Here is a 19,264-nt window from a genome sequence, read left to right as displayed (position 1 = left end):
ATATATAGCATAGTTGCCAACATTGTAAAAAAAAATTTAGGGACACTTTTTTGGCTGTAGGTGGAGTCTTGTAATAATTAGGGGGTGGGGCATGCCTTTGTGGGCATGGCACAGGGGAAAATAAAAAATGAGGCGTGGCGAGAGATGGGCATGGATTACGCGAAACAATAGGCATGTCTTAAATGGGCGTGGCTCAAAGGGGGTGTGGTTAGAGTCTGAGATGAATGAGAGATGGAGAGGGAAAGGGGGGAGAGGGATGGAGGGACAGCAGCCCCAGATCCTACACAACAATAGAAATATGTGTATTCTAGAAAGTTTAACAATCAGCAGATAAAGATACTCCAAACACCTGGTGTTAGCACTTCAATCATCCCGGCACCATGGTTGTTATTGTAATATAAAATGAAATCATTCAACTCACCATAATGCTGAATCAGTGGGATCCCTGAGCGTGTCACCTGCCAAGTCGCCTGCCACCAGCCGTCCGTCCTTGCATCAGGTGCCCCCAGCAGAGTCCGTCCTTGCATCAGGTGTCCCAGCAGAGTCCATCCTTGCATCAGGTGCCCCTAGTAGAGTCCGTCCCTGCATCAGGTGTTCCCAGCGGAGCCCCCCTCACACCAGGAGTCCCCAGTGGAGCCCCCCTTCACATCAGGAGTCCCCAGCGGAGCCCCCCCTCACATCAGGAGTCCCGAGTGGAGCCCCCCTCACATCAGGAGTCCCCAGCGGAGCCCCCCCACACATCAGGAGTCCTCAGCGGAGCCCCCCCTCACATCAGGAGTCCCCAGCGGAGCCCCCCTCACATCAGGAGTCCCCAGCGGAGCCCCCCTCACATCAGGAGTCCTCAGCGGAGCCCCCCCTCACATCAGGAGTCCCCAGCGGAGCCCCCTCTCACATCAGGAGTCCCCAGCGGAGCCCCCCCTCACATCAGGAGTCCTCAGCGGAGCCCCCCTCACATCAGGAGTCCCCAGCGGAGCCCCCTCTCACATCAGGAGTCCTCAGCGGAGCCCCCTCTCACATCAGGAGTCCCCAGCGGAGCCCCCCTCACATCAGTAGTCCCCAGGGGAGCCCCCCCTCACATCAAGAGTCCTCAGCGGAGCCCCCCTCACATCAGGAGTTCTCAGCGGAGCCCCCTCTTACATCAGGAGTCCCCAGCGGAGCCCCCCCTCACATCAGGAGTCCCCAGGGGAGCCCCCCTCACATCAGGAGTCCTCAGCGGAGCCCCCTCTCACATCAGGAGTCTCCAGCGGAGCCCCCCCTCACATCAGGAGTCCCCAGCGGAGCCCCCTCTCACATTAGGAGTCCCCAGGGGAGCCCCCCCTAACATCAGGAGTCCCCAGGGGAGCCCCCCTCACATCAGGAGTCCTCAGCGGAGCCCCCTCTCACATCAGGAATCCCCAGGGGAGCCCCCCTCACATCAGGAGTCCCCAGCGGTAAATCTGCCGCCATTACAGAAGGCCAAGGGAGCCGGCCGCGTGGTTACAATAGAACCACCGCCCACCCCCGCCCCTTTCCATAACAGACTGGCAGCGAGTGGGGCGGAGGGTGGGCGGAGCGGGACGGAGTGCGGGGGGGTGTGCGGCGCCGCAGCAGCTCGGCTTCTATTGAAGCCACCCAGCTCCACTCCACTTCTGGTCTTCTCAAAAATGGCGGCTGGCGGAGACATTGTCTCCGCCGGCCGCAGACCTTGAGCGGCGGCAAAAAATCGGGAAAAAGTGAATTTATCGGGACATTCCCCGAGAATTAATAGAATCGGGAAAAGAGTCTAAATCCGAGGAATGTCCCGGGAAATTCGGGACTGTTGGTAAGTATGATATAGATAGATATATCTATATATATCTATCTATATATAATTTTTTTTTTTTTTTATTCATCTAGTTGTGAGTACAGAACAATTTTTATAGAAATATGTCCATCATTTTCTATCAATTAAGAGCAAATAAAAAAGATATGCCCATTAGACACTACCTGGTGATTTGCTGCTGGAATAAAGCTGGAGCAAAGTTATTTTTCTGCCCGGTATCAATAGATAAAATGGAACAAATGTCTTGGTTGTGCTCCCAGAATCCCCCTCACCTCCCCGTTCAGCAGGTAGATGATCTCCAGGGTGAGCCATAATATCCTCTCTGTCAGATTGGTGGAGTTTGCCTCCATTGCTTGCAACTCTCTCTGTCCCATTTACTTCCTGCAATAATAGTGGCCATCCCCCCGATGCTCAGTGCTTGTTTCATCTCTGCCATTTTGTTGTAGCCCAGCAGACCTGGAGGAACACAATGTTCATCATAAAATGATGTTCAAACCTGAGGACATCTAATAATACCCACCAAAAACTGAAGTCAGCTGAGAGCAGGATGGGTTTCTAAGACCTGTGACATGTTTATTAGTTGTATGCCAACATTTCTTCATATGTGGGCTACAATAATATGGCTGCCCCCAGGAGCTCATCCTCATTGATCATCTATGGGATCTCCAAATTTAATCTGGCCATATACGGATTGAAACGGCCGGTTAATGAGGGGACCGGCCAAGATGCAGTCCATGTATGGGCAGGCTGATTGTATCCAGGTCAGTCCATCGATTGACTTGAGTACAACCAGCCTGTTTTTTTACATTCAATTACTGCCAGCAGCTATAGCCACTAGCATTAATCATTCTGTTCTGCTGGATGGGAAGGCTCCCTGTGCCCCCCCTCCCCGCTGGCAGGAGGCATTCCCCCATCAACACTGACTGTGTTGATGGGGCAATCAAGCAATTTTCTTTCCTTCCACCCACCGGTTCCTCCTCCTGACCTCCATTTTACTGCTTTGTTCTGTAAAGATGTAGAGGTCAGAGGGAATGGCCAATGAGCATTATGGAGGGAAGGCACTAACCCAGGGGATCAACATTCCAGGAAGTGTCAGATTCCAAGTAGACTTCAGAGGAATGTTCCTCTACAATGGAAGAGAGTGGACAACAGGAGGGGCATTTACACTTTTTTTTTCTTTTCTTAGAACAGCGGCATTCTAGAAGGGTCTTTCTTTAAAGACCCTGGGAGTGAGCCCACATCCAAGGGTTTGGTCCTCTGAGGAATAGGCCTTCTGTTGGTAGAAGGCCTCACCCATGATGCTCCTAATAAAGAACACTACAGGCAGACACCATGTGCAGGGAAAACACAGGAACCTCTGCTTTGTGGAAGCGACTTCAGACTGCAGGGAATGAGGATCAGTGTGTCCTGGATAGAAAACTGGTTACAGGGGCGTGTCCAAAGGGTGATGATAAATAACAATTAGTCAGACTGGTCTGGAGTGGTAAGTGGGGTCCCCCAAGGACCTGTCCTGGGACCAATTATGTTTAATTCACTTATAAATGATATAGACGCTGTTATAAATAGCTCAGTCTCAGTGTTTGCTGATGATACAAAGCTAAGCAGGGCAATAATTTCACAGCAAGATATGGAAACCTTACAGGAGGACCTCAATAAAATAAAGAGATGGGCAACTACATGGCAAATGAAGTTTAACGTTGAAAAATGTAAAGTAATGCATTTGGGTGCTAATAATACGAACGCGAGGGGAGAACCATTGGGGGACTCCAGGATGGAAAAAGATCTGGGGGTCCTAGTAGATGACAGATTCAGCAAAAGCATGCAATGCCAAACGGCAGCAAGCAATGCTAGTAGAATATTAGGACACATTAAAAAGGGAATTTACTCCAGAGATAAAACTATAATTCTGCCACTTTATAAAACTCTGGTCCAGCCAAATCTGGAGTATTCCTCCAGTTCTGGTCACCAATCCTCATGAAGGATGTGCTGGAGCTGGAGAGAGTCCAGAAAAGGGTGACAAAGCTAATAAAGGGACTGGAGGACCTCGGTTATGAGGAACGACTACAAGCATTAAACGTATTCACCCTGGAGAGGAGACACTTGAGAGGAGATATGATAGCTAGGGATGAGCCCCGGTTCGGTTCGCAGCAGAACATGCGAACAGGCAAAAAATTTTTTCGAACACGCGAAAACCGTTAAAGTCTATGGGACACGAAGATGAATAATCAAAAGTGCTCATTTTAAAGGCTTATATGCAAGTTACTGTCATAAAAAGTGTTTGGGGACCCAGGTCCTGCACCAGGGGACATGTATCAATGCAAAAAGAAGTTTTAAAAACGTCCGTTTTTTCGGGAGCAGTGATTTTAATAATGCTTAAAGTGAAACAATAAAAGTGAAATATTCCTTTAAATATTGTACCTGGGGGTGTCTATAGTATGCCTGTAAAGTGGCGCATGTTTCCTGTGTTTAGAACAGTCCGAGAGCAAAATGACATTTCTAAAGGAAAAAAAGTAATTTAAAAGTACTTGCGGATATAATGAATTGTCGGCCCCGGCAATACACATAAAAGTCTTTGAAAAAAACGGCATGGGTTTCCCCACAGTCCATTACCAGGCCCTTTGGGTCTGGTATGAATATTAAGGGGAGCCCCGAACCTAAATTAAAAAAAAAAATTGCGTGGGGGTCCCCCCAAATTCCATACCAGGCCCTTCAGGTCTGGTATGGATATTAAGGGGAACCCCGTGCCAAAATAAAAAAAATGGCGTGGGAGTCCCCCTCAAAATCCATACCAGACCCTTCAGGTCTGGTATGGATTTTAAGGGGAACCCCGCTCCAAAATAAAAAAAATGGTGTGGGGGTCCCCCTAAAAAACCATACCAGACCCTTATCCGAGCACGCAACCTGGCAGGCCGTAAGAAGAGAGAGGGGGACGAGAGAGCGCCTCCTCCCCTCCTGAACCATACCAGGCCACATGCCCTCAACATGGGAAGGGTGCTTTGGGGTAGCCCCCCAAAGCACCGTGCCCCCATGCTGATGGGGACAAGGGCCTCATGCCCACAACCCTTGCCCGGTGGTTGTGGGGGTCTGTGGGCAGAGGGGCTTATCGGAATCTGGAAGCCCCATTTAACAAGGGGACCCCCAGATCCTGGCCCCCCCTGTGTGAAATGGTAACGGGGGACAAATGTACCCCTACCATTTCACAAAAAAAGTGTGTAAATGGTAAAAATGACATGATACGGCTTGGGACAAGTCCTTTATTAAAAAACATAAACTCACACACTTACAGTACACACACACCCACACAAGTTGAACTGGATGGGATGAACTGGTGTCTTTATTCAACCTTACCGACTATAACTATGTAAAGTAGAAATCCGGTCAATTTTTTTTTCTTTTGCTAGAATGGAGAAGGTGAGAACCTTTCTCAGGTTACTTTGATCAGCATCCCTGTTGAGAAAATGCCTCTAAAATCTTGTCCCAGGTACAACTATCATCGGGACAGAAGGTGTCTTCTGTGGGGGCACATAAATCCATAAAAGTCAGACTCTGCAAACTCTTCCCCCACTCTACTATATAATAAATGGGTTTTATTGATACCCGTGTGCTTGCTGGAGAGATTTTCCCTCAATTCTTGTCTGCATGGCACAACAGGAAGATGGGGAAAATCCCCAAAAATTAAAAGTGCAAAAGCTTGAGTTTTAGGCAAAACGAAGATGCACAATAAATTATGAATCAAAATGTTTTTCAGAGGCCTTGGGCGGCGTGTGTTCCCTGGTAGGGAATTTGTGTCAATTTCTGCGCCAAACATTTGTCTTATTCTAGTCAGGAAAATAGCTTGTCATTGTGTACTGATTACAGGTCCCTTTATCAGAGAAACACTTTCTGCACTCAGAAGAAGGAAGGAACTTCTTGCCGGTGTGCACGCTCTGGTGTTTGTTGAGTTTGGATTTCTCAGAGAAACATTTTCTGGACTCGGGCAGGGAAACGGCTTCTTGCCTCTGCGAACTCCCTGGTGTTTATTGAGCTTGGATTTCCCAGAGAAAAACTTTTTGCACTCGGAACAGGGAAAGGGCTTCTCACTGGTGTGAACTCTCTGGTGTTTATTAAGTTTGGATTTCCCAGAGAGACACTTTTTGCACTCGGAACAGGGAAAGGGCTTCTCACTGGTGTGAACTTCCTGGTGTTTATGGAGTCTGGATTTCCCTGAGAAACACTTTTTGCACTCGGAACAGGGAAAGGGCTTCTCACCAGTGTGAACTCTCTGGTGTTTATTGAGTTTGGATTTCCCAGAGAAACACTTTCTGCACTAGGAACAGGGGAAGGGCTTCTCGGCAGTGCAAACTCCCTGGTGTTTATTGAGTTTGGATTTCTCAGAGAAACACTTTTTGCACTCAGAACAGGGAAAGGGCTTCTCACTGGTGTGAACTCTCTGCTGTTTATTGAGCTTGGATTTCTCAGAGAAACACTTTTTGCACTCGGAACAGGGAAAGGGCTTCTCACTGGTGTGAACTCTCTGGTGTTTATTAAGTTTGGATTTCCCAGAGAGACACTTTTTGCACTCGGAACAGGGAAAGGGCTTCTCACTGGTGTGAACTTCCTGGTGTTTATGGAGTCTGGATTTCCCTGAGAAACACTTTTTGCACTCGGAACAGGGAAAGGGCTTCTCACCAGTGCGAACTCTCTGGTGTTTATTGAGTTTGGATTTCCCAGAGAAACACTTTCTGCACTAGGAACAGGGGAAGGGCTTCTCGGCAGTGCAAACTCCCTGGTGTTTATTGAGTTTGGATTTCTCAGAGAAACACTTTTTGCACTCAGAACAGGGAAAGGGCTTCTCACTGGTGTGAACTCTCTGCTGTTTATTGAGCTTGGATTTCTCAGAGAAACACTTTTTGCACTCGGAACAGGGAAAGGGCTTCTCACTGGTGTGAACTCTCTGGTGTTTATTGAGTTTGGATTTGCCAGAGAAACACATTCCGCACTTGGAACAGGGGAAGGGCTTCTCGCCAGTACGAACTCTCTGGTGTTTGTGTTTGGAATACCCAGAGAAACGCTTTCCGCACTTGGAACAAGGTAAAGGCTTCTCGCCAATGTGCACTCTCTGGTGTTTATCGAGTTTGGCTTTCTTGGTGAAAGACTTTCCGCAAATGAGAAGGGCCTTTCCACAATGTGGATTTTGTGGTGTTTAATGAGATCTGTATTGTTTTTTGAGGAACTTCTCACACTCAGAACACAAGAAGGGCAAGCAAATGTGATGAGTGGTAACAATACATATAAAATCAAACAAGAGACCATACTGTGGGTTACAAATGAGAACTTTATTTTATTGCTGTAACGCAATGAATACTGTTATGTAGCAGGAAGGACAGCCTGAGACCCCACCATTGTTCGCAGAGAACTTTAGTTATTAAAATGAAAGTTCAGGCAAAAGAATTTTTTCCAAATTTAATTGAATGGAGTCTCTGTCAGGTTATTGTTGTCTGTATCTCTGTTGAGAAATTTCCTGGTTCCTTGTCCCATTGACAACTATCATTGGGGCTAGAAGTCTTTTCACTGGTGGCATGTACAGCCCTAAAAAAAAAAAATCAATCTCTTGCGCACCCTACTAAATAAAGAGTTTTATGGATGCCTGTGTGCTTGTTGGAGAGATTTTCCCCAAAGTTTTTGTCTGCCTGATACAACAGGAAGAGGGGAATATTCGCAGAATGGACAAGGGAAAAGTTTGAGTTTTAAGCAAAACTACAACATGAAGATGAACAATAAATTAGAAATTGAAAAACAGAGACCACACCGTAAGAATGAAACTATAATTTTCCATATTCGTTGGTTGATCCTTTCAAGACATAAAAACACACACAGCGAAGGGCGCCATCTAAGTGCAGCATTAAACCATTTATTGTATGCTAAAAACAAATTGGCAACTCACATGAAGTAAGTTTCTGAAAGCATGTACAGAATAAGAAATCAAGACATTCAGGGAACCCTGTAGCAGAGGCATCCCACCCAGGGATTGTGCAGCACTGCTGCTGGCTGGGTAGCCATAGGAAGTTCAGAGCACTTCCTGGTTGGGAGGAGACTTGAGAGGATGATGTCAGACACTGGGGGATGTCCTGGGAGCATGGTTACATGTTTCAAGGAGCTCCTGCCTCTTTGTCAAGCCTTGAAATGTATTTTCATCCTAACTAGGCATAGGTAGCTCAGAGAACTTGCTGTTTAGGAGGAGTCTCCAGAGGAACCCAATGGATGATGTTGGATGCCAGGGAACATCCTGGGGGCGTGGCTACAGGTTTCAAGGCTTGACAAAAGGCAGGAGCACCTTGAAACACAAAGCTATGGCCCCAGGACATCCCCTGGTGTCCGACATCATCCAATGGGTTCCCCTGGAGTCTCCTCCCAAACAGGAAGTGCTCTGAGCTTCCTATGCCTACCCAGCCAGTGGAAGTGCTGCACAATCCTTGAACTTGGTACCTCTGCTACAGGGTTCCTTGGATGTTCTGATTTCTTATGCTCAACATGCCTTCACAAATATACTTCATGCGAGTTGCCAATTTGTTTTTATCATACAATAAATGTTTTAATGCTGCACTTAGATGGTGCCCTCTGCTGTGTGTGTGTTTTCTATGTCTTGATTCAGAGATTTATTTTGTCTCTCTGGGGGAGTGGCATCTTGTGAAAGGCAGCTTACCAGTATCATCCCCTGACATACCTGATAAAGAATGGTTTATTGGACTCATGGTAATGCATTCCAGTGTTTTTTTTCTCTACTGTAAGGAGGTTACCTATACACTACTTCTCCCTTCAGATTGCCTCATCTTTATCGTACAGTTGTTCTACTAGCATAACGATTTTGATTATGAAATGTCACCATAAGTTTTTCAGCAGCCTCAGAGGTGTGTATTCTGGTGGATGATTAGTGTCATTTTCTGCGCAAAAAATTTGCCGCATTCCGGACAGGATAATGACTTCTCACCTGTGTGAGTTTTCATGTGTTTACCACAGTTCCCTTTATCGGAGAAGCACTTTCCACACTTGTTACAGGAATAGGGCTTCTCCCCGGTGTGGATTCTCATGTGCTTATCACGGTTTCCTCTACTGGGGAAGCACTTCCCGCAATCGGCACAGGAAAAGGGCTTCTCGCCGGTGTGGACTCTCTGGTGTCTGTTGAGTAGGGACTTCTGGGTGAAAGACTTTCCACACTCGGGACACGAGAAGGGCTTTTCCCCGGTGTGTATTCTCATGTGTTCGATAAGTTTGGATTTCTTCTTGAAGGACTTCTCACACTCGGAACACGTGTAGCGTTTTTCCTGAAAAGGAGGCAAGTTATTGGGAGAAGATTCCTCGGGTCTATAAGGATCTGGGGATAGATCTGCCCTGCGAAGGCTTGGTTGGACCTTTGGGATAATAGTATGCGATTTCTCTTTGTACTCCTCAGACTTATTCCGATCTGTTGATCTTTCCGTATGATTACATTTGTGATGTACATTTTGAGTAACAATGCTTACTCCTGGAGAACACTGTGTCACGCCACTATCACCTTTGGGTCCTCCTGTTGGAAAAATTGATAACAACAATTAAAAATCACAAATTGCTCTTATTGATAATACCCTGCCATGTAGTCACCTTGACAGCCCACCTGTAAAGGGCAAGAATTAGAAGGAAGAATTACATTTACATTAAGCCAACAACCCTCAATACCACATATAGTTGCAAAAAAAAAAAAAGACAATTAAACACCAAGGAAGGGAGTGATGCCACATACACACGATCGGAAATTCGGCCAGCAAAAGACCGATGAGAGCTTTTGGTCGGAAAATGCGACTGTGTGTATGCTCCATCAGACTTTTGCTGGTTGAATTCCAGCTGGCAAAAGATTGAGAGCAGGTTCTCAATTTTTCGGTCGGAAAAAGTTCCTATCCAAAAATGCGATTGTCTGTAGCAATTCTGATGCGCAAAATTCCTACGCATGCTCGGAAACAATTTGACGCATGCTCGGAAGCATTGAACTTCATTTTCTCGGCTTGTCGTAGTGTTGTACGTCACCGCGTTCTTGACGGTCAGAAGTTCAGCAAACTTTTGTTCAACCGTGTGTATGCAAGGCAAGCTTGAGCGTAATCCTGTCGGAAAAGCCATCATATCTTTTTCCGACCAAAATCCCGATCGTGTGTACGCGGCATAAGCATGCCCTGCCATAGTGACTACATGAAAAGGGCATTACAAGTAAGATTTGTTTTTCCAGTATGGCCCAAGACAAAAAATACAGCAGATAAAAACTCAAGACAAAACATTCTATCCAAAGCCCACCTCCTAATCCAAATCCACATCCAGTCTGTGGATGAAAACTTGACCATGTTTCAGCTCTACAAATCTAATCCATTGTAGCTGGTAGAACACACCTTCTGAGGAGAAGGCTTAATGATGGCTATATACGGGGCTATTTTCTTAAAGAATGGGTGTAGGTACTCCTCTTTTCTGGGTCACCCCTTGTCACTGCCCTCTACCCACCTCCGAGCACCGTCTCTTGGTTCAACCACCTACCCACCTCCCTGTACTGCCCCTTTCAGAGAATACAGAAACAAGTATCATTTTGTGGTGCCAAGTAAGGATGGGCGAACAGTTCGGGCCGAACATTGGCTGTTCAGAAGTTCTCCTAACAACCGCATTATAGGGTTGTTCGACCGTTTGTTCTGCCCCCCAAACGACCACAATGCAGTGCTCCACCGCACAGTGCATTGAAAGCCCTGATTGTCTGAAGAAGTGAAAGCTTCGTCCAATCAGGGCACAGAGCACTGTCAGAGCCATGATTGGACGCTGTCCTGATGACTGTATCCAATCATGGCTCATTGCTCCTAATCCCGCCCCACACTATAAAAGTATTCATACCATAGCAACCATTTGTAGTGTGATAGCGGCGTGGAGAGAGAGGCTCTGTTCAGTGCTATTAGACAGTTAGTGTGCTATAGTGTTATATTCTGATTCTATTGTCAGTGTAGAATATCAGTTTAGTGTGCATCTAGGGATAGTTCAGTGTGAGTGTAGGGCGACCATTCATCTTTACATTAGTGTGAATGTAGGGATAGTTCGGTGTGAGTGTAGTGCGACCACACATGTTTACATTAGTGTGAATGTAGGGATCGTTCAGTCAGTGTTAGTGTAGTGACAGTTTAACACAGTATATTTTATTGCGTTACTGCAAGTTTAACGCCATATAGTTCTGTGCATTACTGCAAGTTTTACGCCATTTATTTCAATATATTACTGCAAATTTAACGCTGTATATTTCATTGCGTTACTGCAAGTTTAACGCCGTATATTTCATTGCGTTACTGCAAGTTTAACGCCATATATTTCATTGCATTACTGCAAGTTTAACGCCATATAGTTCCGTGCGTTACTGCAAGTTTAACGTCATATAGTTCTGCGCGTTACTGCAAGTTTAACGCTGTATATTTCATTGCGTTACTGCAAGCTTAACGCCATATAGTTCTGTGTGTTACTGCACATTTGACATAGTATATTGCAGTATAATATAGTGTACACAGGCAAATATGGATGTGGTCAGTCCTCAGGCAGGGCTTTGTTTTCTCTGTTTAGTGATGTTGCCTGTGCTATCCAGCCACAGCATGCAGAGGAGGTGGTGGACTGGCTTACTAAACCATCCTCATCCTCCGTCACCCAAGCAGAGACTGGTGCACATTCCCCTGCAGCTGCCAGAGTGGCAAAACCTGCCTCTTTGTCCACAACTATTCCTGCCATAGCACCGCCATCAATCATGGAGGAGTCAGCTGAGTTATTTGAACACAGTGTCAGCCACTTGCTCCTTGACGATTGCACAGCCATTACTTGATTCAGATGTTGGTTCAGAGGTTGAGGAAGGCAGGAACATGAGCCTACAGAGAATGGAGAACACTGGTACACGAATTGGCAGTCATGTTCCCCCAGCTGCAGGGTATTGCCAAGTTGTCTCCAGTGGTAATGAGGATGGAGGAGATGATGATGATGAGGTCATGGAGTCGACCTGGGTGCCAGATAAAGCAGAGGAGGAAAGTGAGGGTGAGGCACAACCCCAACGTGGCAGCCATCATGGAGGAGTAGAGAGCAGCCACCCTATTCAATCACATTGTGGAGCTGTTATCTCCTCCGCCCACTTCCCACAGCTCAGCTGTCTGGGCCTTTTTTAGTACATGTGCAGCAGATCGCACTGTTGCTATTTGCAAACTTTGTCTCAAGCGCATCAAGAGTGGCAAAAACACCAACCATTTGAGTACCACATGCTTGACAAAGCATTTAGCCTCCCACCACTCAGCCCGTTGGCAAGAGCACCTAAAAGCCACAAAAAAAAGGGACACAAACCTGTCCCTCCTCCGTACTCACCTCAGTCTGTCCCTGCTAAACCTCATGACCTCTCAGCAGCCTCCACTGACAGGGATGATGATATAGCGCAGGGTGTCCCAGGTCCTTGCAGCTTATCTGCCAGCAGCACACCACCAGCTGTAGACTATAGCTGGCAAATTTCTGTGCCCCATCTGCTGTAGCAGAAAAAAAAAATACAGTCCCTGCCACCCACATGCCCAGCGTCTAAATGCAAGCTTGTCAAAGCTGCTGGCTCTACGACTTATGCCTTTCCGCCTGGTGGATTCTGCCCACTTCTGTGAATTTGCAGAATATGCCGTACCACAATGGCAGGTTCCCAGTCGCTATTTCTTTTCACGTAAGGCCATTCCATCTCTCTACCATCACATTGAAGCCAATGTTGTGGCATCAGTGGGCAAGGCAGTAAGCCACAAAGTCCACGTTACTGCTGACACGTGATCCAGCAAGCATGGGCAAGGACAATACATTTTGTTCACAGCACAATGGGTAATTCTGCTTGCAACTCATAAGGATGCAGGACAGGGCTCAGTACTGCAGCTTGTTGTGCCACCATGTCTCCATACGGCTGGCGATGATGCCAGATTCATCAGCTCTACCCCCTCCTCCTCCTCCATGCCCTCCTCTGCTGAATTGTCGTATGAACCTCAAGTACCTCCTAAGCGTTCAAAGGGCTATTCAATGGGTTAGGCTAAAAGGTGCCATGCAGTGCTTCAGTTCGTGTGTTTAGGGAACAGAAACCACACCGGAGCAGAGATTCTTGCAGCTCTGCAGGGACAGGCCAAGAGGTGGTTCACACCATGCCAGCTGGAGCCAGGAATGGTGGTGTGTGATAATGGCACAAACCTCCTGTCCGCCCTTAGACAGGGGAAGTTGACACATGTGCCATACCTGGCACATGTCTCAATTTGGTGGTGCAGCATTTCCTAAATAGATACCCAGGGTTGGAAGATCTACTAAAGCAGGCCAGAAGAGTGTGTAGCCATTCTAAGAGGTCATACACAGCCAGTGCTCGGTTGGCTGAAATTCAGCGGAAATTTCACCTGCTTGTAAAATGCCTGATTTGTGACATGCCCACCAGGTTGAATTCGACTTTGGCAATGCTGCAGTGACTGCACATACAGCAGAGGGCCATCAAAGAGTACCTGTGTGAGTATGGCACAACGACAGGCTCAGGCCGGCTCAGCTTTTTTTCCCCACCCCAATGGCTGCTCAAAAAGGATGCATGCACTGTACTGTTACCATTTGAGGAGGCCACAAGGATGGTGAGCTGTGACAATGCATGCATCGGTGATGCAAATGCTGTTGTGCTCCTGCTGAAGCAGACTCTGCATGGCATTACAGACAAGGCACTCGAGGCAGAGCAGCGGGATGAAGAGAAGGACTTCCTTTTCTCTCAAGGCCCACTTTATGCAGACATCATTGTTCCTATGCCACAGAACACACAAGAGGAGAGAGAGGGGGAGGGGGAGGATTCTGGCAGTTTCGGAGGCATTGAAGCAGAGGAAGACATACGTCAAACAGTAAGAGATGGTTTTCCATCCGCAGAACCCTTGGGAGTAGTACCTGGCTGGGAGGAGGCAGTTCCAGATACTGTAATCCTCAGTGACCCAGAGGAGTCTGCTTCTCATGCCTCTGCAAATTTGCAGTGCATGGTCTCCGTCATGCTTCAAAGCCTGCGAAAGGACCCAAGAATACATGGCATAAAGGAAAAGGATCACTATTGGTTGGCAACCCTCCTTGACCACCATTAAAAGGAGACAGTCTCAGAACTCATCCCGTCCCCGCAGAGAGTGCAGAAGATGAAATCTCTTGAGGACACCTTTAAGAGAAGTTTATTGAATGCTTTTCCCGACTGGTAGGTTACAGTGTCGTGGAAAACGTAGATTTAAGGCTTCTGTTGGTCAAGAGAGGAGCGGTGGAAAAGGCAGCTGCCTAAGTGATGCATTTCTGAATTTTTTTAGTCCTCGCTGCCCAGGACTGTGAGCTTCCATATTCCATCGGATGCGTCTGCATCACATGGTGGACGTTTATCCAGGGGCGAAAACAGAGATGGAGAGCTTTCCAGTCATGCGATCCACTGGCTTACTGGGTCATGTGAATAGACCACTGGTCAGAACTTGCCCAGGATGCTTTTGAGCTGCTGGGCTGCCCTGCATCCAGCGTGCTTTCCGAATGGGCATTCAGTGCTGCTGGAGGTTTTGTTACAGATCATAGAACGCGCCTGTCCACAGACTCCGTTGGACCATCTGACTTTTATCAAAATGAATCGGTCCTGGATTACCAGCAGCTATGAAGCCCCTGATGCCGATGTCGCTGATTAGGTGTTTTTGGGATGTGGAATCTCTGCAGGACCTCTAGGCTGCCTAGTGTTGTGGGTGCTGATTTCATCTGGAAGAATGTTTTTGGTGTAGGTTTCATGGGCACAATTAACACCCAAAGACCAATTTTTCCGCACCTGTTTGACAGGTGCATATAATTGCAATTTTTGACAGCAAGGCCAATTCTTGCTTTCATCAAGAGTTCCGAACTATCCCGATGTTCGAAAGTTCTGGTGCAAACCGAACAGGGGGTCATTTGGCCCATCCCTAGTGCCAAGTAATTTGTATGGACTTTGTTAGTGATAACAAGAAAAGCAGCAAGATCCCCCCTGCAAAAAAAGATCCACCCAGCAACAATAAACCCCCACCAATAAGATTCCTGTAGCAACAATAGGACCCCCCACAACAAAATATTCCCAACAGATCCCTGCTAGCAACAATACAGTAGATCTTTCAGCAGCCAGCATCAATAGAGCTCCCCCACCAGCAACAATAGATCTCCACAGCAACTCTAGATTCCCTAGTGATAATAGATTTCCCAGCACCCAGCTTCAGTAGACCCTCCAGCACCCCATTCAGTGCTGAAGGTGTCAGAACTGCATTCCCCCCACAAAAATAGATCCCACAGCAAAAAGTAGACCCTCCCGCAAAAAAATACCCCCCAACAACAGATCTCTGTCAGCAACAATACAGTAGATCTCCCAGCAGCCAGCAAAAATAGACCCCCAACCAGCAACAATAGATCCCCCAGCAACCAGCATCAGTCGACCCTCCAGCACCCCATTCAGTGCTGGAGGTGCAGAAACTGCGGTTCCTCATTTGTTGGGAACATTATGTTATATTGAGGACTGGAGATGGACCTTTCATATGGTGTCAGCAGGGGTCTTAAACTGGTGGCCCTCCAGCTGTTGCAGACCTACAAGTCATGGTTGTAACTGTTAGCCTTGCAATGCCTCATGGGTCTTGTAGTTTCGCAACAGCTGGAGGGCCACCAGTTTGAGACCCCTGGTGTACAGCATCTCCACTTCATTTGTTGGGAACATGACATTATATTGAGGAATGGAGATGGACCTTTCATATGGTGTACAGTATCTCCTCCTCATTTGTTGGGAACATGACGTTATATTGAAGAATGGAGATGGACCTTTCATATGGTGTACAGTATCTCCTCCTTATTTGTTGGGAACATGACATTATATTGAGGGATGGAGATGGACCTTTCATATGGTGTACAATCTGCATACCTAAACTTGATGACAATAAACTGAAATGTGAAAGAATGTTTATAATAAACATGTGAAGTGCTGTATTTTATAATATTTACCTGTGCTGCCATCAAGAGAGGATTCCTCCTTTGTAATTGTCACCATCATTTCATCTTCATTTATAGAGAGCTGATCATCTATCTCATACATCTCTTCTTCCTCTTTAATCACAATTTTTATACCCATCACTTCTTCCCCCTAAAAGCACAAAATGATTGTGAGTACTATTATACTGAGACTACATAGAAGGATATCATCAGTTTAGAGCCAAGTTTGGGACATCTTCAGTCCCACCTACCTGATGATGGTGAGGGATGGTGTGACCTTCCTCTGTGGAATCCCGGGAGTACAGAGGAGGAGGACATCTCTCTGGTGGGTTCCCATTACTGGATCCATCTGTAGGAAACACACACTGACTGAATACATTGTTTCTATGTGTTTATCAGATGATGGGGGATCTAGGTGGACCCTCCGTACTGCTCTCTCCTTTACAATAAAGTCTCCTCTTACCCGGTGATGTGAGGGGCGGCTGATTCTCCATCATGACGTCCTTGTAGAGATCCTTGTGTCCTTCTAAACACTCCAGTTCTTTCTTCACACCATCATCCTCATCCTCTTCTTTTATTTCTTCTTTAATACTAACATTAATATTGCTCCAGTTTTCACTCTGAATATAAATATAAAACAAAGTAGTAAAAATGCCTCTACACCATGGAGACATCCTGACACCTTATAGGAACCTGACACACTCAATGATACAGTCACCATCCAGACACATCCCTTGTCTGTTTCTGGATAATGTCCCGGCACCGCTCACCTCTCTCATCAGGAGGTCAGTTATTTTCTTGGTGACTTGTAGAATCTTCTGCTCATGGTTTCTTTCTGGAACCAGTAGGGAATGTAGAGGGACCATAATAGGGTTTTGTCCATCTCCTGATGTCTTCTTCACAACTATGTTATCCTGTGGAGAGAGATCAGCAATCACTATATACATTCCCCAACAACAGAAGTTACAACTTGCTCCCATCATCACCCCTCTTTGCTATTACCTGATTGAAAGTATCTCCCTTTCAGAGGTAATATTATTTCTTCTCATTTTTGCAAATAAAATGTATGATCAAACACTGCACACACTCCACACCTATCTAGAAAGCTGCTACCCCGAATCATTGATAGCGATCTGAAAAATGGGAGAACATAGGTGTTGAGCAAGGCTGGAGCACAAAGGCACCCTGTGCATTGAGAAGGTCCTGAGCCTGATTAGACTTAAGAGGATACCCCTTTACAGCAGAAGAGTACTGTACAGAGCAGTATAATACCACCACCCCTTAATAGATGTTAAGGGAGGCTTTAGCACCAGTGTTTCTCAACTAAGGTTCTGTGGAACCATAGGGTTCCTCCAGAGGTTGATAGGGGTTCCTTTGAGCAATTTCTGCCACTCAGATAAGTTCCCGCTGACACCATTGATCTTTTTTAGCTATTTGTTGAGAGGTAATTCTTCCTAATGACCACAAGTGTAAGGAGCATTCTTCCCACTGACCATCACTAATGTATCATGAGATGTAGATATAGTCAGTTTTAGCAGGGGGTTCCCCAAGACCACAACGTTATTTTAAGGGTTCCCCTGTGTTGAAAAGGTTGAGAAAGGCTGCTTTAGACAGTCCTGGCCGTCAGATCCTAACATCAAATCAGCCGGATACATTTGGACCACTTGTCCAGTCACTATTCCACCTAAAATGTGTCAGCTGTGCCTCCTTCCTCCCAAAGTCCAAACAGGAACACTAATGTGACCCAAATGGTCTTGTTTATGGCTGAAGTTTGGCAAAATCCATCTTAAGATGGGCAGACCGTGCATATGCAACTGATCTCCGATACCTATGAAAAATCCGTCAGATCTATAAACAATTGCCCATGAGGCACCTGCAGGTAAAAAAACGTTTTAAATTTGATTACAGTGGAACCTTGGTTTACGAGTAACGTGGTTAACGAGCGTTTTGACAGAGGAGCAACTTTTTAAAAAAATCCTGACTCGGTTTGTGAGTGTTGTCTCGCAAAACGATCAGGATTCAAGCCAATGGGGTGTGCAGTACCGCAGTTGGACAGAGGTGCGGGGGCGCCGGTGACACTCGGATGTTCGGAAATACTCAGAATCACTGACGAATTCTCGGAAACACTCGGAAATACTCCATTCCTGAGTGTTTCCGAGCCTTTCCGAGTTCAGCCGAGCTGTCCCCGAGTATTTCCGAGGCTCTCCGGTGCCCCCCCACCTCTGGCCATATGCGGTATTGCATGCAATAGAAGTCATTGAGGAACAGATTATCTTTGTTTCCATTGACTTCTATGGGGAAACTCGCTTTGATATGCAAGTGTTTGGATTACAAGCATTCTTCTGGAACGGATTATGCTCGTAAGCCAAGGTTCCACTGTATTTCGTTTTGACAATAATAAATTAAAGCGTAAATTCCATCTTGCTCTGAAGCTTCCCTGTCGCCACCATTATATTGTGTGCACACATGTGCAGGGCTGCTGTTATAAACCACAGGTCCCCATACAGCCAACCTGAAAGGGCCCCTCCCTCCAAATAAACAGAAATGACTATGCTTCAGTTATGAATGAATACAGTGAGTGATCGGTACCGATCACTCATTGTGTTCATTCAAGAAAGGAAGGGGCTGGTAAATATGACATATTTACCGGACCCTTTCCCCACTGTCCATCCTGAAGGATCCTATTGTGTGCTTGCAGCTTCCGGCAGGAAGGAGAGGAGAGAAGCTGGCAACACTGTGGGGGAGACACACAGGGGGGCCAGGGTAGCAGGGGGTACAGTATGAGGGTGATCGATATGGCTGGGCGGTAATTACTGGAACCGTTCCCCTGTATGGCTCTCTATGCAGAAGTTGAAAGCTGCTGGAAGGGAAAGGAGAAGAATCCAGGTTTCAGCTGCCGATCACCCTCCTTGCCCACCTATGATTCACCCTGCTGGCCTGGGCCCAGAACAGGAGGACTGGTGGTACCCTCTTATCCACAGCCCTGCACATGTGCCCAGCCTTTAGATCCTGCCAAAGCCATTCAGCATATCTGCACACATGCAGGTGATTTCCCACGCATGCACCAAGACAGCAACGTTTTGGAACTTCCCTATTAGCTGTATTTGCACATGTGCAGGGAAACCACACGCATGCGCAGATAGCCAGGAAAAATCCCATGTGTGCATTGATGTGCCTCAGGGCTCGTTCGGGACCTAAAGGAGGCAAGTGAAAAAAAAACATAAGAAGAAATAAGAAAGTCACCAAATAAATATCACCAGTAAAAAAAAATTGAATGTCCAACGTGGGAGAGGGGAGGAGTCAGGGCAGCGTGACTTCGACTTCAGGGTGAAGGCTGCTTTAAAAAAAAAAAAAAAAAAAACACAAGAGCTTCAGGTCTCATAACAACGAACAAGACTAGCTCTCGATCACATAATCGCTGTGATAGCCTGTAGTTGGCTATCATAGTGATCAGTAACTGTACAG

At 46.6% G+C, this 19,264-nt stretch overlaps 1 protein-coding gene across 1 annotated transcript in view; it reads right to left on the bottom strand.

Annotated features, from left to right (window-relative positions):
• LOC141106770 (uncharacterized) overlaps positions 1-19,264 on the bottom strand; it is a 177,774-nt gene that overhangs the window by 75,729 nt on the left and 82,781 nt on the right. Inside the window, 8 exon segments of the mRNA XM_073597697.1 lie at positions 5,715-6,062; positions 6,144-6,482; positions 6,564-6,956; positions 8,692-9,344; positions 15,812-15,950; positions 16,051-16,148; positions 16,263-16,419; positions 16,570-16,713. Coding sequence (XP_073453798.1) covers positions 5,715-6,062; positions 6,144-6,482; positions 6,564-6,956; positions 8,692-9,344; positions 15,812-15,950; positions 16,051-16,148; positions 16,263-16,419; positions 16,570-16,713 — 2,271 coding nt within the window.

The sequence above is a fragment of the Aquarana catesbeiana genome, linkage group LG08 (assembly GCF_042186555.1).
Source record: "Aquarana catesbeiana isolate 2022-GZ linkage group LG08, ASM4218655v1, whole genome shotgun sequence".
In the NCBI taxonomy this organism is placed as follows: domain Eukaryota; kingdom Metazoa; phylum Chordata; class Amphibia; order Anura; family Ranidae; genus Aquarana; species Aquarana catesbeiana.
The sequence above is the reverse complement of the archived record's forward strand: the minus strand, read 5'-3'. Positions and strand labels throughout refer to the sequence as shown.